Raw genomic sequence first — 23184 nt, 5'->3', positions numbered from 1 at the left:
ATTCTCTCCTATTCTTTAAGAGCAGAGTAAGTTTAGCAGTTTTGAGCAAGCAGTGTTCATAGAAAATGGTTTTAAGAAAATTAAAAGCTACTATTTTGGTAGTGTCATATTGCATGCAGGCCAATCTAAAAATGCTTTCCAATTATTAGATTATTAAAACACACTTAACCATAATGTTTTGGAATGGGAACTTTGAAGTGTGTATGCATCTTCCATATCCAAATCCAACAGAGAAGTTTTAAAAATTAGAGGCCATAGAGTATTTTCATTATATTGAATAAACAGAACTTATCAAAACTTAATATATGAATTTTACAGACAATACATTTTTGACAGATAATGGATTAACATTATTATTTTGCATATCACATGATTACAGATCATTGTAGCACAAAATTCTTTTAGCAAACAAAAAAGTCTTGTGAGCAAAAAAATTAAGGGCCCTAATGGGAACACATACATAGCAGAAAGGGTTTAAAAGCTGCACCAGTTTTCTGGAGGGGCTGACAGAAATAAAATCAACAAATGCAAACCACAAAATTAAATATTTAGAGAAACATGAATAGAAAATACGGTTGTAGCAGACAGGTTCTATTTTACATGCTGTTTTGTTGTAACAAGAATACAACTTTGTATGTATATAATTACTACTTTGACTGAGAAGGCATCTGATAGTGTTGTACATAACAACTATGCTGGGGGGAAAAAACCCACATAATCCCTAATCCATTAATAAGAAACACTACGAAAGAGGGAGGGAGGGAGGATGGTGAAGCTGACCTAGATGTACAATTCCAAGTGTACAGTATCCTGAGCTGCAGTGCCCACAGCAGCTGTTAGCAGGGAGCTGCACACAGAGGCTGGCAGCTACCATGGACTGCCTCCAGCACCCGTGTCTCAAATGCCTCATGGCTCCTGATGTGCACCATTAAAGTAGGTGCTGATCACATGCTTCATTACAGTATGCTGGGAATCTTTTAGGCCCAAATAAATAGCCACCTTACTTTTCAGACAGTGACAGAACTCTGTTCACTTTCAAAAGCAGAAACAATGTGAGTACTTCTAGGAGATGCAGGTTCAGTATGCATCTGAGCTGGCATTACAGAGCTGCGTATCCCACATCCGATTTCACAGCTGTAGCTGACCTCAATACTGCACAATGCTTTCCCTTTCACCAAACCTCTAAACACTGTCAATAACAAAACAATTCGTTTCCCCAGCACTTGCCAATAAAGAAACAAACCCCAGAAGCTATGAAATAAAATCCATCTCAGAAATTCATATCATTATTTAGAGACTGAACATAATAATATTAAAATATGGTTTTTTCATCAATACAAAGTAGTTTGGGGTAAAAATCTGAAACTCTGCTTCTCAGTAGGCAACTGGTATTCATGACAATTTTAAGTGGTGTTAGCACTGTTTTTTAAATGGAAGTGAGAAGATACAGTATAAGATCTTCAAGAGACTAGAGCGTCACCAAGTGACAGTGAATCAGCCAAAAATAAGACAAAAGTGTCTCAAAGACAGTAGTGCCTTATCCGGCCAAGTTATCTTTAGCTTTCCTATTATAAAAACAAAACAAATTTCCATGAATTTTGTAAGAAGAGCAATCTGATTTTTTCCACCCCTGCCCTGAACTGCATTTGCTGAGGCTGTCTTTAAATGAAATACCAGCTGAAGACCTAAGCCGATTAGGGCTTTTTGAGGTCACTCAGCTACATGAAAGTAGATCAGTTTCTCAGTGCTCCTTTCATGTAAACCTACCTCAGAACTCCACAAAGAATCTGACAATGCTGCAGCTTCTCCCTATTCAAAGTTGTCTATTTTTTTTTCCAAATAGAGGACACTTCAGGTATCAAATTAACAAACTTGTTAAATAGTCCAGTTGTAACACTTAACTGATCATTGCTTACTGACAAACTCTTAAACTATTCAAACAGACATGACCTATACCACAGAAGTTATATAACATCTGAGTTCCAGGCTGCAAGAATAAATTCAAGTCAGTAAATACTGAATAGCAATGATTAGTATCTCCAAATTACTTCCTTTATAGATCTTAGACCATGAGCAAAGAGGTAAGACATTTGGGTTATATTTTGAGCAAGAGCTATTTTAGTCCTTTTCAAGACACTAAAGGTGTGCAAAGAGTGCAAACTTCCTCATAGCACCACCTTGTTTCTGCCAAGCAGACACTGCCTAAGGCTACTGCTTCCAGCACAGGTTCAGTTGCTTGAGCCCCTGTACAGTGCCACAACTTGCAACAGAGATGCTCCAAATGCCTTGGAATGGGGGGCAGGGGGAAATGTCCCAAAGGCTTAGAAACACCAGGAAGGATGATTAAATTATTTCTTTCCCATTCTCAACTAATCTAGATTGTCCCACTGCAGACCCTCATCAGACCTACCTGCCCTTCTCCCAGCACCAGTAATTCTTGAGATCCTTGTATATACCAACCTCCACCTGTGAGCTCCATACACAAATAGCCCCTCCCTGTCAGACTTCCCATTTCCCATCTAGGTTCTTATCACAATCCTTCACTTTATTTCCTCCCTCCTCTTTGTCTCCCCTCCAGTACAGATTACACACCCATCTTCCCCAGCAGGACAAACTACACTGCAGGTAACAGAATCTGTTTAGGCTCTAATCCAGAGACAAGAGCTGACATAGCGCAAAGCAGATCCAAAAAAAACATAAGTACTTTCCAGCCCCACACCATGCAAGAAAGAATGCTCGAGAAATCAGGATGTTTAATCATTCTAGCAAAAGCTCCCAACACTATATTCCTTCTAGAGACAGCAAAGCTCAAGAAGAATGTATCCCTCTAATATTGCCAAAGCTTTGCCTTAAAAAACCCAAACAGAGCAACAAAAGCCCAAACACATACCAGATCCCACCCACACCAGACAAAACCCACCACAAAAACCCCACAACTGTCAAAAGCTTTAGCTTTAGACAATAATTTCTCTCACAGCAACCTAGGGCTTGAAACACTTGGAAAAAGACTGCAAAGAAGTTATGTTACAGAATATCCTACTCCATAAATTTATTTCTGTTTTTTTCCTGAAGCTGACAAATGGAATTAGACAATTAATCTTCTGTAATCATTTTGCCAACCCAGACAGCAAACCCTGAGTAGTCCCTTTGCTGGACTTTGCCTTCTTCAATGTTTTTGGACAGTATACTCTTCCCAGGGAAACACAAAAAGCTCTTTTGTATATAATATAAAATTATCTCCAGAAAATCTTGCTCTGTCTTCTGTTTTTTTGATCCCTCCTTTGATGATTATAGAGTAGCTAACTATTCTGTTTTGAAATAAAATTTCATTAATTTAAATTCACAAGGATTGCCTATGAATAATCAATTAACACTTAACAGGAAATTGTTTTGTGTCATTAAATTTGTTACTGTGGTTCCAATCAGCCTCACAAGAAATCAGAGACAATTAATTTCATTAGTCCTTACCAGTCAAGCAGAAACAGCATTTTCTTATCATTGCTGCTACCATCAGTATCAGTATTATAAGGAATTAGTTGCAAGGCAAGAATCTATAGCCTTTGATTGGAGCAAACAGGGTCCTGGGAGACTATTCTGCAAACACACTATTCCTCCCAAGTTTTCTGTTTTACCATTTTGGTACTGGACAAGGAAGTTTCTTCACTCTGTCAAAACCTCTCTTCTACACACCTGAATTTTCACCTTGGCAGGGGTGAGAAAAACCTAAAGACAAATCAATTTACTACAATTCCAAACAGTAAATTTCTTTAGTTGGTCAACAAGATACAGCTATTCAGCTACGGGGCCTGATGAGATGTATCCATCCTCAGGGTCCTGAGGGAACTGGCTGGTGTTGTAAAGCCACTCTCCGTGATATCTGAAAAGTCATGGCAGACAGGCCCAGTCCCCAGTGAGTGGAAAAAGGGAAACATCACTCCTATTTTTACAAGGGTACAAAGGGAGAGCCAGAGAACTGCAGGCTGGTGAGCACCACCTCTGCGCCTGGGAAGATCATGAAGCAGATCCTCATGGAAGCAATGCTAAGGCACATACAAGACATTGTTTAATGTAGATCATGACCCTGTATCTTACACAGAACTTGGAGATGTTAAAAAACACTGACATGTTTAAAATAGCTGATTTTTTTATGCATTGTACCAAGTATCTTTTATGATTAGCTGAAAAAAATATGGATACCAGTAGCTCAGTAAACTTCTTGGGTTCTGGAGAGCTATCAATGATCAGATCAGTGTATAAGTTCTCTGTCAATAAAAGCTATCACTGATTTAATACCTTTTCTTTAAATGTAGCTGATGGTTTAAGATTTCATAGTCAAACTGGTCTTGACATAAAAAAGAAAATCTACCACCCCAGCAGCTTATACTGCACCTGGCTTCTGTGCAAAGTCTGAGAAGAGACAATCTGATCTTCCTTTGCTGAGTGGCTGAAGAATCAGAGGAATTTGATATACACAAGATAGGTCTACATCTACAAATGCATTGGCTGACAGTGAACACTACTTACAAAATGCTGCTTCCCCTAAAAGAGAGGATATTGACTTCTTGCAGTTCTATTCTATTGCCAGTGTTTGCATAAGAATACCATGAGGTATTTTCATTCAAAGAGCATAAGGGTATTTCATAGTCCACACCATGAAATATATTTGGAATTCTCTCTATTAGATAGGCATGACAGCTAAAATAACTTAGATTCAAGCCTCAGTGTGACCTTAGCACAGAGTTTAAAGACAGATTGATAGAAACTATCTACGATTCACTGAAAACATTCTGTAACCTTAATATCAGTACCTGTTCTGTAAAATAGAGAAAATATAACAGCATAAAACCCCCTTCAAGCCTGTAAGTCTCACTAGCTAGGGACTAGGTAATTTCAAATATTTGAATGAATTCCAAGTAGTAAAACAATGCATTATGAAGAAAATGTTTAAGTGCTAAACCACAAAGATGCTAAGAACTATTTTCAAAACATGACAGTTTGCTAGACTGAGTCTTACTTAAGACTTGAATCAACCTAAATGATTTATTATTCCCACAAACAGCAAGTAATTACAAGAGATGTAAAAAACTTTTTTCTGGAGATGAGTAATTTTCATACAATCCCTGTATCAGACATGAAACACCTTTTTGGAAGGCAATCTAAACCCCATAATTTTTAGCAAATTTTAAAACAGAGAAGTAGCCCCATTTCTTGTGTTCACATACCTATATGGAAGATATGGTGGATTAGATCCAGATAAAAGCATCCTGTAAGCTTCTTCTGGTGTTTTCTTCAAGTATATAACCTAAAAGGGATGGAGGAAGAGGGGAAAAAAATAAATCAGCCCTGAGCCTAAAAAGTCTAACCTGACAGGAACTTCCTCCAGCACGCTAAACTCGTAAGAATGCCTGTTATCCTCCTTCATGACCAATTCCTGTGGCATATACAGATCAGAAAAGACATGCCTACACAAAGAACTACCAGCAGAAATCAACAAAACCTTGGTTTTGTGTCAATCCCATACTTTAAAGAAAGAAAATTGGAAATAAAGTCACATACTGCTGCAACTGAGAGACTTTAATGTGGTATGAGTTACTGTAAAATAGCTTACACTTAAAAGCCTTAAGTCTTGCTTGTAGACAAAAGATCCTTAGAGGGTAGTTCAGAGAACTTCAGGAAAAAAGTGAGTTTCATTTTATCAAGGAATTAGGAGCAAATTTGTACCACATGTTCTCCCAATACTGCAGGTTTTATTTGACAGAAGTTCTGGCCCTCCAAAGCTGTGTCTGCTCAAAGACATTCACACATGACACTTTGAACATAATATTGGTCATGTCTGTCCACACAGTTCATAAAGGCTCATAATAAAGAAACCAGGAGGAAGCAGAAAAAAGATATTAAGAACACAAAAGGAAAGAGGAGAGAAAAAGAAACACTGAACAAGCTCCTGAAAAAAATCAAAAGAATCTTGGATATCAAGAGCAATGCAATAGTTGAAGGAGGAAGGATAATGAAATGAAGAGGAAAACATTACAGTATGTCTTCAGCACCTAAAAAGTAATGAATTCCATTAAGAAAAATCAAGGAGACATTTTCTGACTCATCTGTATCAATGAAAAGTCAGCAACCAAAACTTAGCTTCATTTTTAATCTAATATAATGACTCTTCAGAGTGCTTTCCTTCTGTAACATGCACAAATAAAAAACAACCCTAACAACACAAAAAGCCCAGTATGAATAGTTTGGACAAGCTGAAGCTTTTTTTGATATGTAGAAAGTAATGTAAAAGCTTTAAAAAAATTACTTTATAGATATTAACTATTCTCTTAGGGCAGTTTTTTTTACAAGGGACAAGGTTTTCTTCCCTTTCCCCACTGTCACTACTGTAACTCACTATGTGGCACTACTACTTGTAAAACCCAGATTCAGTAAGTACTGAACTTTTTTTTTCTCTGAGATTTTCCTTTTTATGTTCTCAACCTTCTGAGTGATAATGTGGCTGAAATTCCCCACAGTTATGCCATTACACAGCACATGACATGTAGCAATACTGGCCCCATGTACCCGCTGCCAGGAAAACTCATGTCATATTTCCTAAAAAGCTCACAGAACAAAAAGGAAATCAGTATTTTCCAAGTCAACCTTAGCACTTATCCACAGTATTTCAAATGCAATTTGGATTTGTGTTTTTCCCACCTGCACCTGCCATTTACAAAATTGGAAGTATACAGAACAGATTCCCTCAAGAGCTGCTTAGATTACCAGCAAACCCTTCATGTTTCAGCTCGGCCTGAGATGTCTAAATTAAATTTTTTAATTAGGATAAAACACTCCTGCAAGGAAATAACTGGACATGCCATAGTAGTTTACTGTTACCTGTCTCTAGTTTAGTAACTTTAAGAAGGCTGTGGGAAAATCTTTTCTCCTTCCCAGTCTGAATCTCACTACTGACATGAGAAGCAATTCATCCTAACATGGTCAATTAGAGGTAAGCAGTTTGGATTTTCAACATTCAAGAAAATAGTATCCTATGGAAAAACATGCAGGGGATCTGCCAAAGCCATTCCCTATGTAATAAAATAAATGGAGTTAAGGGGTGGGTGATGACCAGGTTTCTCTAAAACTCATCCAGAGTTTTCAAAGACAGTTTAGAGACAAATGAAATGACCATCTGCCCACCTCCCTAAAGGAGCACCCCTTGAGAAGCCACTTTACACATAGAAGTCTCTCTTCAGGAAGGTTAAAGTATCCATGTGATCAAAAATACTTACAGCATATGAACCTATTAAAAACGCTGCATTCGCTCGCTTCCGCTGGTCAAAGCTGGTGTAGTACACAATCTTCTTCCTTGAGAGGCTGAAATACTGTTTAAAAGAAAATAAACAAAACAGCATATTTACTAAGAATATGCTTTAAGAATACTTTAGCAAAATCACTTTTCCAAAACTGCATAACATGTTAGAGAAAATTCTTATCGAGAGGTTCTTAAAATTGAAGGAGCAAAAATTACTGATACTCTGAAGAATCTTCTTATATCACAGATAAGTAAGAGTGCAGGGAAATAGCCACTGTTTCTGAGCAGATCTCTAAGTTAGCTGTACAAAAATATGTATAAAGTGGAGCTGAACCAAAATCTTCACTATAAAAATCTGGATCTTTTTTTCCCACCAAGTTTAAATATTTGAAACGCTCACTTATGAACACCGATTAAAGACATCGAAATTTTCAAACTAAAACATCATCCTGTATGTTAAACCTCTTTAGCACATAATTCTGTGGAGAAGACAGAAGAAAAAGTCAAGCAATCAACCTTACAGTCATTTTATAAGTTAAACACTTCCATCTATACTTTATAATGGGTGACGGACATATTTAGAAACCTCCAACAGCAAGAATTTACTTAAAAAGGTAAAACAAAAGAAAAAGATTGCATAAGAGAAAAGCCTGAAGAAAAGGCTAGGCAAAGACAAAACTAGTAACACTCACAATTCTATTTCTTTATGAAGAAAAGAAGCCTGTGTCAGAATCCTGTGGACAAACCTCCCATTGAAAACAAAATCAACAAGCACCAGAAAAGCACAATAATGACAAGCTGCAGCAAAACTGTTTAAAGCCAGAGAGAGACAATATTGTCACTTAAAATTGGCAAGTTGAACAATTTACTGCATTAGTAATTTGTAAAATTTCATGAATTGCCACACTTCATTATACTCTGCTACACCCCTGTATGTTTTTGCAGATCAATTTTTACAGCACTCCTACAGTTTTGAGGAAGTCATCAACAAATATACTAGATTCTGTTTCAAATTATTTGAAACAATTTTCTATTTTTAAAGGTTGCATGTTTATAAAATGCCCTAATACCAGTGCTGTTGTTACCCAACTTCAGGTTTTTAACTCTTGACACTGCTGACACGTGGGAAGGGGAGCTAAGGTAACTGCTGCAGAATAGGGTTTCATTTTTAGTGCCAACTGTATTTCACCTCCAGAAACTTGTCCGTGTTGAGTCTTCAAAACTTACCACAAAATCTCATCTCAAAAACTTATTGCAAATTTTAGAATAGTTTTAACCACAGAATCAAATTTTACAAAAAAACCCAAATATTTCATCAGCTCAGGAGAAAGCTGAAGCAGGCACCACAGCAAGTTTGTTACTCCCAACCCCACCGAAACTTGCAGATCTAACTGCACCTTCCAGTCTGCTCTTCCAAGGCACAACTTCCAGAGGTGGAAGGAGTGAGAGCTAATGCAAGTGAGTGTAAATAGGACTAACTGCTGAAATAGCTGCTTGCTGTTGATTGGAAGAGGTTGTGTCTTAAGGCCAACAGCAACATCTCTCAGTTTATATGCAAACATACGAAGCACAAGTCGTTACTTAATTAGTGAAGCATTCAATTTTTATTAAAACTTGACAAAATGAATCCCAGTACTTTAAGATTCCTCCTTTCTTCCCCCTCCTCAATTTTTTAATTTTAGTGTTCTCTAACTGCAATTCCACCCATGATGTGTAGGTGGGATAAGATTACAGTAGTTATGCAACAGTGACAGAACTTCAATTATAACTTATTGACTACTACTTATTTTAAAGCAAAGTTCTTTGCAGCAGTTTACAGTACACCTAAAACACTATTTAAACTGCAAAGCTAGCTAGTGAGAAGTAAGTTCCATGTAGTAAGACCATATTTCTTGTTTTATTTTATAGAATGGATTTTTTAATCATATGGGTATATCAAGTCGTTCCAATTTTGAGACACTTTTCTACCCAAAGTATCCATAATCTGAAGTTTCCAGAATATTTAGATGAAAACAATGGATCAGTTTTATTGCACAGTTTTCAATATGTAAGGGTTTAAATCCTTGTCATATGAAATATTTCGATGTGTTTTGAATCCTGACTAAAGCTTTAACACAAAATTGAAAACTGTTGCTAATGCCTTATAGCATAGCAAGCAGCACAGCAGCACAATTTAAGTATTCAGAAGCCTATAAAACAAATAACTTTATTTGCACACTAGTTACAGAAAAGTAAGTTTTACAGCAGGTGTTTGCTGAAGCATCGATGCAGTGCATCTGTTAACATTAACACGCAATTTGTCAAATCAGTGCACTTTCATCAACAAATCTAAGCTATATGAGCTATTAAAAAAATAAACAAAACCAAACCAACTGATTTTCTGATCATATTTAATAAGCTCCATCTACCCCTCTGGCCAGGTTCAATGATGAGCTTTCACAACAGCTCTGGGAGGTTATTGTTTTTACATCTCCAGAGCTCCACCTGAATGGATTAGGGCTTCAGTTCCCTTAGGCACTGCACAGCTCTGAAGAATCAGCAATGTTTCAACAAGGACTTCTTCAACACACGTCATCTAGGGAACAACTATAGTTGCAGATAACATAGTTGCCAATAATCTTTCCTTTTTTCCACAACAAAACTAAGGTGCACACACTATGAAGCACTAAAAATATTCTTTACCAGTGAGAAAATTTTATCAGTTTCACACAATATTCAAAGATAAATTTTAACAGTATAACGTAACAGTGTCTGTCAAGATACATCCCAGAGGAACAAACTGAAAGACAATCTTGCAAATTAAAGGCAGAGGTTACACAAAGTGTAGTGATTTCTGCTTTAGGTAACAAAACTAATGCATAAGGGTTACAGATTATTTACTTTCACTGCAGGATTATGTCTTTTTCTTTTTTAAAAGTTCCCTGTAGATTTCAAGAGAGATTTACTTGCCGAGAATTGATGACAGGATTAGAAAGTGTTGTGGTGGACAATTACCAGACAGCTGTGTAAAATCAACATATTATTTGACAGTATTTTATATAACAGATAATAAGGTTAACACAGTTGCACTGCTCAAGCAAGAAATTACTTCAATGTGTTTAATAAGCCTAGATCTATGCAAATTCTACTTTTATATATATACACAGGTGTACACATGTACTTGCAAATAGACATGAGTACAAGATTGGAAAATTTAATACAAAATAATTAATTTAAACATGTGCATGCAACCCTGCCTCAAAATCTAGGCTGTCCTAAATGAGATGCTTTGCAATTACTATAGCTCCCTGTGTATGCCCAGCAGTTTATTTATAGTAAAACAAAAAAAAAAGCCAAATCCCTCTATGATTCAGTAGCAATACAGCTACCATACAAAAAGTTAACCCCATAGTTTATAAGCCTGCCAGTACCTTTCCTCTCCTGCCTCTGATCTTCAATACTTGTATCATTTACATCAGCAACACTCCCTGATTACTTCTGCTCCTTAATTTATTGAGAATGTGTAAGGCTATGCACAGATAACACACAGTTTTTTAAAAGCAGTTTTCATGAAATCAGACTTACTTAAAAACAAGAAAAAAAATTCATTCATAAATGAAGCCCAGTTCCTTAGTCAAGTGTTTTCTGACCTGAACAGAATTCAAATATCAAGTAGGAAGACAGCACAGACAAGTTCTTCCTTGCTGCTGACTTCGATAGTGACAATCATCTTCACAGCAATCAACAGTTGAAAAATTACAAACACAAGGTCAAAAAGGTTTTCCTGTAAGGCACGGACAAGACTTTGCCTCGAATTTTCTCAGCAAATGGATATCTGAATAAATTCTTTACCTCTTCAGGTCAGAGGTATTTACTGTTTCAAAAAAAATCAGTCAGCATAAAGTTACAACAGTTTACTTTAAAATGTTGATCTGTCCTTAGCACATTTCAAACCAATATCCTTCTTCCTCAGCAGTCCCCCACAAAAGGAGAGGAGAAAGCAGAATACTGCCTCATGTCACACTTCTCTCCCAAAAGAGAAAGAGATATAGCTGAAAGATTTGAAAGGGAAGCTTGTGGGGCTTTCCAGCTTTAATGAGATCTTATACTTTCATTTCTCCTGTTCCTAACCATAGAAGTTTTAAAATTAAAGAGGCCTAAGTATTAAATTTGAGACACCATATCCATACCAAACCCTGCATGTTTGCGAGTAATTTCTTTTTGTGCCACACTTAAGGACTCTTTTCTTAAGAAAAGTACACTAAGTGCTTACCCAATCAAGCACACCAAATCATCTGGGCTTAAGCACTATGATTGTTTCAGGATCCCAAAAGTGTTGCAGTATGGTAATAGCAACCATCCCATGACAATCTGCAGACTCTTTCACTTCCTATGATCAAACACCTCCTGCAGCAGGTCACAGGGCACCCTTAAGGCAAGGGTGTGCCTTCCCAACAGGGCTCTCTCTCTGTCCTTAGTCCAATCTGCACTTCCCATCTCTGAAACACTCATCCCAGGCTGCTTACACATCACCTGGTGCCACATGACAATTACCATACTTTTGCTGCTGTAGGGCAGGTAAGTCACAGGTCACAAACTTGTTAACACTCTAGTTCAGGCCCCAGAACTCCTCTTGAGGACACGTGTGAAGGACAAACACAAGAAGATGAGGTGTACAGACAGTGATTAACTCTTGCCTGGAGAAGCTGAGCAGCAGCCACTGTAGCTAGGCCTACAGTCCCCAGGAGATGCACTCCTCTGAGCCATGGGAATACACATGCAGAGGCAGGCTTCAGCCCCGGCTCTGTCTTACAAGCCTACTTACCCACTGCAGATGGTATCTAAATTAGGAGAGTGTGGCACAAATTTTAACTGCTAGAAGAGCAAGGCTTACATTAGCAGCACTGGTCTGCCCCAGGGGTGGTGCCAATCAGCCAGACTGGAGTCCATTCATATGTAAGTTTTTAAACCACTCTGGCAGTACTCCAAGCTTTAGCTGTTCGATTCCAGGTATTACTTTCAAGTGGTTGCATTATCAGGTTACCGTTCTCTAGGCAGTAGGAGTTTAATTTAACCTATTTAGAATTAGCCTCTGGCAAGCCAGAAGCAACAAACTGCACTTCCTCCCAGTGGAGACCTCTCTTTTCTGGTCCTGGCCAGCTGTAACCTTCACCCTGCAGTGCAAGTACATTCACTCTTCTCAAAAACTAGAAAAGTTACATTAAAAATGACATTACAGTTTGCTAAACCAACCCTGCAAATATCAGGGTTAGTAGTTCCTATTAGAAGAGTTAATTTAAGCTCCTTTGTTTTTTTCCCATCATAATATCCAATCTCCATCACCATGCTTACAAGACACTTCTGATGATTCACTTGCCTCATTCAACGAGCAAGATGATGGTCTTAGAACAAGAATAAAGACTGCAGACACATTCCTGTTTAATACTCAACCATTAAAAAAAACCCTGAGATATTTATTAGTTGCTTACTTATTTTCTGGGTGAAACTCCTGTACCTAGGTTCAAGATTGAAGGCATACAGTAATACATGAGACTGTATAACAGTCCCAAACTGATCACAGTCACAATCTGAATCTGGAAAAGACAGAACTGATCTCTCTAGTTCCCAAGAGCACAGTGAAGTTAGAATAGTAAGTTGATTACTGGTTCTTCTCTGGAGTAACTGCTTCACAGAGCAAGCACACTCAGTTTTTAATAACACAAATATAAGGTCACAAACAGCAGAATTACAGTGAAAAAATAGATTCCTACTGAGTAAGAACCATTGGTCATGTGTTTGAATGGGGCAGTGGCACTGCAAAATGGGATGATAAGGTATTTATAAGGTGCTGGTGTTATCAAATGGCAAATCAAATGTTTCCCCAATATGAGCACAGGTATTCAAAATCACAAACAGTAGAGATTAATTTTTTATAAGTATCTTTTTAAAGTAAGAAGCAATGTAAATTTTCACTAGAAGCACTTATTTTTTCAAGAAATTTGCAGCAACTCTAAAAGCCCTTCAATTTGCAGAACCTCCACTTAAGAATTCATGGAATTCAGCATACCCCTGAAAGCAGCAGGTAGCATGAATCTACTTAACTAAAGGTTTCATTTGTGACCCTAGAAATAATGTCATTTTCAATAGAGGGACCCTCTTAACAGTGGCCAAAGCAATCACATCTGCTGTCCTATTTCCTTCTGTCAGTAACAGGTCTAATACTTTATATGATAAAAGATTTAATTCTGTAACATTTAGTGAAGGGTCTCCTCCTTATTTGCCCACAAGTTACATTAATCATCATTTTGGAATTAAAACATCTGTTTCATTTCTTGCAGTTGACAGATTTTCTATACATGCTGCAAATCACTTCATCACAGGTATTTGGAGAAAGTGAAGTCTGCAGCTGTACATATGCTCAGAGGGTCTAGCTGGGATGGAGCTGGGATTTAGGCACAGAGGCCAGTGTGATGCTGTGATTTAGATTTGTCACCAAAACTGTGTTGATAGCACACCCATGTTTTATCTGCTGCTCTCACAGTCCCAAGGCCTTCTTTTTCTCACTCTGCCTTGGCCCCTTTTCCACTGAGACTTACTTTAAACAGTGGGATTTCAAGACCCATGTTTTGTTCCTTGAGTACCTGTTTTTTCAGTTATTCAGGCCAGCACACACACTTCATTAGCTGCAAACCCTAATTTGTGGTGACACAATTAGGAGCTTTTGTTACTATTGTCTTAAAAGTGTTGAGGTTATGCAAAAAGATGAACACAGACTTCAGTCACCTGCCCCACCTCCTAAGCCAAAATGAGGGCATATTATTTTCTTTCACTCTTCAGAGGGGAAAAAAACTCAAAACAAAATATCCTTAAAGCTTAGCAATAACCACCTAGCTAGTGAGCACCTAAGAGCCACTTTCAAACTGGTTAGTTTTATTTCAATTTGAAAACACAAAAATATAGGAACATTGTTTTTAAACTAAACTTACCTTTAATTTCTTATTTAGTTTACAGCAGTATCTGTATAACATTGCCAAATTTAATGGTCCAAAGTCTCCATAGAAACTGGAAAAAAAACCACAAAACAGTATTATTTATACAAAAGAGCTAAGCAAATTTCAACATGCATGCTGTTGATAAATAAAGCTGAAAATCAAGGATACTGAGTAGCCAATCCACATGGAACAACAGATAAGTTTTTTATTGATTAATTTAAAAGGACAATAGTAACAATTAATTTAAACAAATTAGGTGTGCTTCATCTTTTTAGTGTTTATGACATCACTGATCTCCTCCTCCCCACATTCTCTCAAACAACAAAGCCAAGACCAGTGCAAAAAGAGACAATCATATTGGTTTGATCACTCTCTAGGACATGGAGCCTTCCTGCCACACCAATGCTATTGCAGTATCATCTACCTCACAATATCAAGTAACAACACAAGTGTTGGTTAAGGTTCAGTTCAGCACAAAACATTATGTTGTAATTACAGAAGATAATTAGCTGGGAAAAAGACCAAGCTTGCCAACTACTAGAACCTAATTTTTAGGTAGGACAGAAGTTAACTAAACCAAGAGAAAACTGCAGCCCCAGGAAAGCAGGGTTTAACTTCAGAATTCATCATCTTCTCTAAGATAAGTCTGCCAAATTTGGTCAATAGTTATTTTTAAAACAAAATCCTCCGTACAGCTTTTCATAGAGATGAAATAAAATGTTCTAAGGACAAACATGAGTTAAGACAAACAAGAAGTTAAAACAGGAGCTCCAACAACATTGGAGTGAATGTAGCTACCAGGAAAGTCATATAGAAGGCTTCCTAATGCCTCCTCCCATATAGCTGCACTAGCACATGAATCAAACTCTATCTTACTCCATCAAATTTAGAGCATTCTTTCACTTAAAAATAAGATGGAAGAGTAAAACTTATGATATTAAAATTATTTTTGAAAAATTCTTTTTAAGATATTGTGGAAAAATATGGAATGGGATAGTTACTATAATACAGAATGCTTAAAAAATTGAGAGCAAAGTATCTGAAAGTTATAACTGAATACACAATTCACCTAAAGAACTGAAGTACAGCCATGCTTTACGATAAGATGTATCACAATTCATTTGCTAGAAGTCAATCAATATGAAGTAATATATCCAGTTCTACTTTTCCACATGATTAAATTTGAACAGCAGTGTAGAAAAAGTACATGAAAATCAATTTAGAAATTTATCCACAAGACAAATTACTATTTTGGTGGGTATAAGGACAAAATACATTTGAATCTGTCCAGGAAGTAATTGTCTTTCTACAAAATGAAGCCATTCAGCATCCCTCAGCCCTGAAGTTAAAGATGTTACAATCTTGGACTAATTCTCCATCACTGATTACCATTAAGAATCCTGTGTTTCTCTTAACACAGTGGAGAAGGGGGTAGAAGCATCTATGTTTAAGACACTGGTACTACCCCTCTTTTTCTATGCTGCAGAAACAAAATATTTCTCAGAATACAAACACAATCAAAGGAAAGGCACTTTCAGTCCCTGCTGCATCAGCATTACCACCCATACACAAAACCACTGTCAATTCCCAAGTTATTTCCCTACTCCCATAGAAGCAGTATAAACCAGCTCTTGCCCTTGCTGATAAAACACTGAGGATGAAATGTGAGGCAGATAGTTAAAATAATGCATGTAACATAACCTTTCTCCATTTTATACCTCTAAATTGGAGTAAGTTAATTACCCTTTCTTTGATGGGGCTAAGTGAAACAAGTGCTTTACAAATCTTCAAATCAAGAGTTCTTTGGAAGATAATACAAGGCTCTGTACTGAAGTCAATGAAGTCTGATCTACAGAATCTTTCTTCAATTGACATCTCTAGGCCTAAATACAGTTTCTGACATGTTTAAGCAGAAGGATTTAATCCTATGCACCCTCATTACTTTTTCTACAAAAGACCATTTTTATACTTGAATTGGTGACACTTGATCCTGCTTCACCCAAAGGATTTTCATCTCAAGACCAGAATTTTAAGTAAATGTAAGTGGAACATGGGAAATGGGCAGGGTATAGAGAATGGGGATGAAATGACACACCAAGTCACCAGCTGAATAAAGAATTTCATTTGGCAAAAACTGAAGAACAACATAAGAAAAGGCAAATAGTCACTGATAACAATTCGTCCAATATTATTTTACTTCCATCTCTTTTACATCTAGATGTTTTAACAAAGCATTGAAAAACAAAGTAAGAAATTGGAATGCCTCTGAAGCTTAAGCTAGTTAAGAGAGATAGTTACTTACAACAGAGGTGGAAACCAGAGGAGCAGAAGGCAGGTATGGTATTAACTACATTTAATTATATTTTGTTTTCATCAAGTACCTAGATGATATCTTAAGTTATTCTCCCCCCTCATCCCATGGGGACTTGCTACCCTAATGCTTCTCAAACTAAGTAGCAAAACCCTAGAATATCCTAGCTGAACATTTAAATACTCCAAAAATACTATCATGATGTCACCTGGAAGCAATAGCATAAGTTTCTGGTATCTGTTTTCTCCTTAAACTCCTAGAACCATTTCTTCCTACCTGTAATTTGTGGCAGTATTATATCTGAGGCATTTGCTGTACTGTATCATAGGAATGGTCATCCCCCAAGAAAGGCCAGCCCATTGCTCTACTCTGTCATACAAACAGCTACTGTAAATTCTTCCAGGGAATTTAATGGTGAAGGAAATGCAGCCCACATCCCTTCAGTAAGAAGTCGTTTCCAACTGCAGTTCCATGGGATGCCACATGAAGGTGCCAGGTGTCAGTTCAAGCCTGAACCAGCACTTCTGAAAGCAAACACCACTTTTTGCTAAGCATTTGAATATCTCTGACCCTTGTGCTGGAGAAAAATGACAAACAGATTTCCCATCCTGAATGATTAGATGGTGCCATTCAATGAAGGAATATTACAGCCTAGGAGATTTTAACTGAATTGATAACCTCCATAGACTCACAGAGTATGCTGAGGTCCCTTTCTGTGGTGTTGCTCTCTGGCCTCCCATTCCCCAGTCTGCCCCTATATCCAGGGTTGTCCCATTCCAGGTGCAGAATCTGGCACCTGCCCTTGCTGAATTTCATACAGTTGGTGATTGTCCATCTCCCTAATTTGCTGAGGTCCATATTGACCTCCATCAATCTATAAGGCCAGGATATCATCTTTCAAAAATAAAATGTATTACTTATACTTTACTTCAGATGCCTGATACCTTTTCCCTACAGAGCAGTACTTTTATACTGCCACTCACTTCCAATCATGGCATGATGTTTCTTGTTTGCCACCTTATTCAGTCATTGGTTTAGTAACTTGAAAACAGAGGCACTATTTAATAACTGCAATCATTTTCTAGAGTACATATCCAGAACTGGAGCACAAAGTACAAGTATACTCGTTAAAGTATGAAGTTTGCCTTCTTGAAGACTTGCAATCATATAAAGCCACTTGCTTGCCAAAACAGGAGCCCCCCAAGCTTGCAATTACTTAAGTCAAAAGATAAAACCCAAGACCCTGGTAAAATAACAAAAACACAGCTTCCTAACTGCAAAACTTGGCTAATTTTTCAGCATTTTACAAACGTCCAGCTTTTATTAAAATTAAGAGACTATTTCTCTAATTGTGATTCAGTCTTGTCTTGCTCCTCCCTCCCTCTTTCCTGCAGGAACATTCAGGTTATGACCCTCCGAGGGCCCTACTGCATCTGCTGTGAGCCTGGCCATTCAACAGCACAGGCCCAGGTCCTGCAGAAGTGGTGACCTGACTATTCAGCTACTCCCTTCCAATCATAAACTGAACACTTCCCACATGCAACAAATGCTCTGCGTGAGAGGATCAGCCTGCACATTCATTACAACCTAACTGCTGCCTGGGAAATCTTACCTATTCAGGCTTTTTTCTCCAACTCCAGTTTCCTGAAGTGTGTTTCTCCTCCCCACTTCTCAAGCACGTGAAAAAAGGTGAGCACTGTTTTTGTCCTCTCATCCACTGGTTCCAGTAACACGTGGATTGTTAGGAGCTTCCTTAATTGGGCCAAGACAAAATTCCTAACGCTTAATGCTGCTTAGGGATTGTGTGCTTCTGAACAGACCAAGGGTGATACAGCAAAAATAACCCTGGAAATAGCTGAAGGCAGGAATAGTGCAGAGGCCCTGGATAATGCAAAAACCCCCAGGTATTAAGTCCTTTTCATCTTGGAAGTTCCAAATACTCCTCAAGATCCTGATTCTTCAAAATCCAACAACTCACAGATCTAAGTAATAGATAATTAAAATAATTATTCCAGATACATGATTTTTTAATCCAGTGCTCCTTGATATCAAAAACAAATTAACAACGAAGAGGTTCTTGCATAAAAAGTTGCCCTGTAGAACCTTCAGGTCATATGAGAAGCCTAGTCCCTTTGGAAAAAAAGTCATCTTGACAGAGGCCAAGATATGTACATAAGAGATTTCCTAGACAAGCTACATTCCCATCCAACATCAAACTGGAGCTTAGAAAGCTGCTGTTTTATTCTGGTACCCTTTTACTGCAAACAAAAGAAAAACCTCCTCGGTGCTACTGGCAAATGCTTTTATCTTGTACTTATGAAAAAGCAAAGACAGATATGGTAAAGTTATGTATAAAATTAAGCTGGGAAATTTCCTTGTTTTAGTTGTGGACTTAATCTTGCTAAGTTTTCTTGGTCATCCAATAGTCAAGGTTGAGTTTTCAAAATTACTGATGTGAATGGCTTTCTGCGTGAAGTGACAGCTCTGATTATTGTAACAAGGCTAAGTTTTTCTTTCTCCTTTCCAATGATTTAAGCCACAGAAACATGGAGAAGTTCAGGTTTCCTATGCAACTACTGTTACTGGAGAGCCACAGAAAAGCAGCATTTAACCAAAGACAAAGCAGATAGGCTAACCCTTACTCTTGTCACAGGAAACACAAACTGTTTCTTTGCATATACAGATGCAGTAGAAGAAACAGTACTCATTTAATATTGCTGTAGCTAAGCACTTGAGAGTCTTGCTCTATTGCTACATAACTGAAGTAGCTCTGATGAGGACTGCTGTGAAATGGGCAAGTAGCATCCCATACCCTGAAAGAATGTTTCAGTGTAAAGCATGATTTACAGGGACTATCATATTTACTACTTCTATTGCTGCTTATACCATGTCAGAGATTAGAGCTGCAAAAGCTGTTTATACAAGAGATCCAAAGGCAGAACAAATGACTGAATAAAACCATTATGATTTATGAAGGCCATTATAAACCATCAATATGAGATTCCTGTTTCACAGTATTTAAATTCTGACTTTGTTTGAGAAAACTATTCAGAAATAAAAAGGACATTAAATGTTGCTTTGATAAAACTATGTGAAAGCCAAGTTAACCAGTCAAGTGTAGTATTCTCAACCCAGATCTGTTTACTGGAAGGTGAAACGTGAAAGATGCTATTCTTAGAGAATAAAAAGCTTCTTACCAGTGCCTAACTCATTAACTGAGGTCTTGCCAAGGCAAGGTTTGTCTATTTGCCAAATGACAATCTTCATCAAGATGGATTGTTTCTCATTAACTCCATTTTTCTGAAGCAATAGTTACCTGTATTACACTATCCTGAAAGACTGTGCTCCCTTATAAGAAGTAGTGAAGACTTTATCAGGAAAAAGCTCAGAAAGTTTCAGAAAGACTGAGAAAATCTTAGAGAAACAAAACTGTCAAAGAAGAGATTTCAGAATTGTATCATTCCATTCAGGTTTCTTCTTAATTGAGGCATTTGTATATAATTTCTCTGGTATAATAGGTTCAAGGTTAAATTGCAGCACATTTAACTAAAACAGTGACAGTTCTAGTAGCAAGTTCCTAGTCTGCTAGCATTTAAGATAGGCTTAAATGGTTTTAAGAACATCTTTATTATCTTTTTAGTGTGAATGTTTAAGTTAGACAGTATTGTGAAGTCATTAGAACGGTTGAAAACTTCAAGTGAGAGCTGAAGTCTAAAGTGCTCAAGATTACATAACCCCACTTTGTGTATAATTTAGTGATAAATCATATGACAAGGTACAGGAGCAAGTCAACCCCAAACTTCTGAAACCATCAGATCTAGCACTACAGCTCTTTTGTTTAATAAATGGGGTATAGTACTAACATAAAAATTACTTCCTTATGTCTCTTCAAGAGTAGGGGGAAAAAAGAAAGCAAGATAGTGAGTTTTTAAGTACTATGTGATCCAGTAACAGGCTCTCTGTAATCAGGCAACTCAAACCCTACATATTCATGAGGTTTTCAGATCAGATACTGCTTCAGCAAAGCAAACTGACACCTCTGTAAAGTCAGCCAAATAAAATTCTGAAACAAGCTAACAGAATAGGAGCCCAAAGAAAAGCAATTTAAACAGAAAAAGAGCTGAAAGAAAAGCAGTTTACTTCCAAGTACCATGAAGTATCTTTATCTTGTCATTACAATGATGCATCTAAGCAAAGTTAAATCAATAAACAATTGTATTAATGTAATTACTTACACACCTCACAGGTGCTGAGGATTTCATGCCTGAGCAGACATCTCCTATCCCACTCCTGAGAACTTTCTGAACAAGTCATTTGATTGAAAAGGATAAGTGGCTGTGGAATTCTGACCACAAGAACCACCCAAGGAGGCCATTTCCATGAAGATTCTGCAAACCACTGTTCTGAGCTACAGCATTTCAAAACTCACTTCCAAATATTTACTTTGCTGTCATGCAACAAATACTTCTAATCACTTTCTCACAAAGAAGACTGCATTTTTGAGGAAGTGAGGAGACCATCTGATCTGTTGTATTAAAGTTACACTCCACTACTACTTGCAGACAAGCCCTGTCAGGCCCCCTTTGTGTGCAGCCTGGGAAACACAAGGGACTGATGTCAAGCTTGTTGATAACATGAGGGAAGCTATAGTAAAATTAGCACTTCCCCAAGAACTGAGCCTTGCAGTCTATTCCTCAACTTACCTCTAGCCTTCCAAATTCAGAAAGACATTAAAAACATACATAACATGGTAACCTACCAACACTTGCTTTTACTTCCCCAAGACCATATAAATCTCCTTAGATATGAGAGGGGAAAAAAAAAATAAGATCAGGCATTACCAAATATTGCAGACACTGATAGGTATGGGTGCTGCAATACAAATACCAGGGAAAAGTTTAGCAATGATATGTAAAAGGTTATTACACAATTCCTTGGTACCACCTGGTAACTGTCACTTATTTTCATATCACATTTCAGCATTTTATGAGCACAAAAGGGAAAATATCTTTATGGTATCAGATACAGGAGAACAACTTTAAAATGGGCCAAACAGATTAGGAACCATCAATTCAGAACATCCACCAGGAGTTGCGTATCAAGGTCTTTAGTTGTGCCCTAGTAGATAAAGGAAACTTTGCTTCCTTCCATTACCCAGTAATTATATCTGGTATCAGGTTACACCTTCACAGGTCGTTAACACGGGGTTAAGGAATATACCTACAGAATTTCCTTTACACGTTAAAGAAATTTACATTCTCCTCCACACCCTCTCAAATTTCTCAGTATTTTTTTTTAAATATGACACTGTCCTTCCACAAATGGCTCAGTTACAGGCCTTGGTTAGTACAGTCATCTGTAACTAACAGTACAGAACTAATCCCCCTTCTTACCCACAAGATCAAATGCCACCTAAGAGTCCTTCACACTTCCTAAAAGCACATTAAGAAATAAAACATAATAGTGAAGTCTGGAAGAGATACAAGTTTCCCTTCTTAATGCAAATGTAACACTTTCATATCACACAAATTGTTCAGGACCTTCCCCAATTGAGTTCTGCTTTCAATATTAGGTCAACCTTCCCTTGGGATACTCCAAAGGTCCCTTCCAATCAAAATTCCTTAATGATCATTAAAGAACTTACTCCGAACCCAAGCAGCCCATTACAAAAGTCGGTTTTCAGAATGAACCATTGGGAACTCCAGTAGAAGACACACAGTTTAAATATAAGAAAACATCTAGAAAAGACACCCTGGAATGAAAAGCTATGCAAAGAAAATAAGCTAAAAACCAAGGAATATTGGTTTACATCTTCACAGAAGCAGTGCTGGTCACTGGAGAAAGGAGGGAAGGGTTGATGTTCACAGTTGCTTCCAATCATTTGGAAAGCAAGTTATGCTTAAAATAGGAATACACTTTTTGTTTCACTTCTGCTGCAGCCAACTCCGTGTCAAGCAGATAGGGATATATCATCACACAGGAAACAGTTGGTCTTGAAACGCAGTCCAAAGCACCAACTTTTTAGCCACAGCACAGAGTGATTATTTGTTTGGTGTTTATGTCCTTAAGTAGTATTCAAAACTATAATCAGTTTTATTTTTTACCTTCTATATGAAGTCAGTGTCTTACAAACGTGAACCTTTTACTACACAGAAAATATTTTTTCTGCTGTTCTAAAGATACAAAAGCCATCAAGAAGTGCTATCTCAAAACCCTCAAATAAAACCAGAGTTATAAAAGAAGTTGCAGACGCTCCTCAAGAGCACATCTAAACATTGCATTCTTATGATTCTATAAACTTCATACTCTCTATACAGGAAACTACAGGAAATATAAAACAAACTTCTGTTTATCTATTCGTGCCAAATAAGTCTTCTACTTAAGACACCATTCAATAAAGTGTGATTAGTCCAAATAGACCTCCATGTTTTAAACAAATCTTACAAGGCTTAGATATCCTTCTTTGAGCTCAGCCACGACTTAAGCCATTTAACTGCCCTTGCAGCTGTTTTTATGGGTCTTTTTTAAGCATCACCTTGTTAAACTAGTTTCAGCTAATAAATAAATACATCTGGACTAACTTCATGCTCATATTCTATGCAAGTAACCCA

At 37.4% G+C, this 23184-nt stretch overlaps 1 protein-coding gene across 3 annotated transcripts in view; it reads right to left on the bottom strand.

The window, feature by feature from the left end:
• CDC14A (cell division cycle 14A) overlaps nt 1–23184 on the bottom strand; it is a 49920-nt gene that overhangs the window by 25703 nt on the left and 1033 nt on the right. For all 3 annotated transcript variants that reach the window (XM_036387917.2, XM_036387919.2, XM_036387918.2), the window contains exons 3-5: nt 14257–14332; nt 7269–7361; nt 5223–5302 (exon numbers count right to left, since the gene is read on the bottom strand). In XM_036387917.2, the coding sequence (XP_036243810.1) occupies nt 5223–5302; nt 7269–7361; nt 14257–14332 (249 nt within the window). The remainder of the gene's footprint in view (nt 1–5222; nt 5303–7268; nt 7362–14256; nt 14333–23184) is intronic.

The sequence above is a fragment of the Molothrus ater genome, chromosome 9 (genome assembly GCF_012460135.2).
Source record: "Molothrus ater isolate BHLD 08-10-18 breed brown headed cowbird chromosome 9, BPBGC_Mater_1.1, whole genome shotgun sequence".
NCBI lineage: Eukaryota > Metazoa > Chordata > Aves > Passeriformes > Icteridae > Molothrus > Molothrus ater.
Note: the sequence above shows the minus strand (reverse complement) of the source record. Positions and strands in the feature narration are given on the sequence as shown.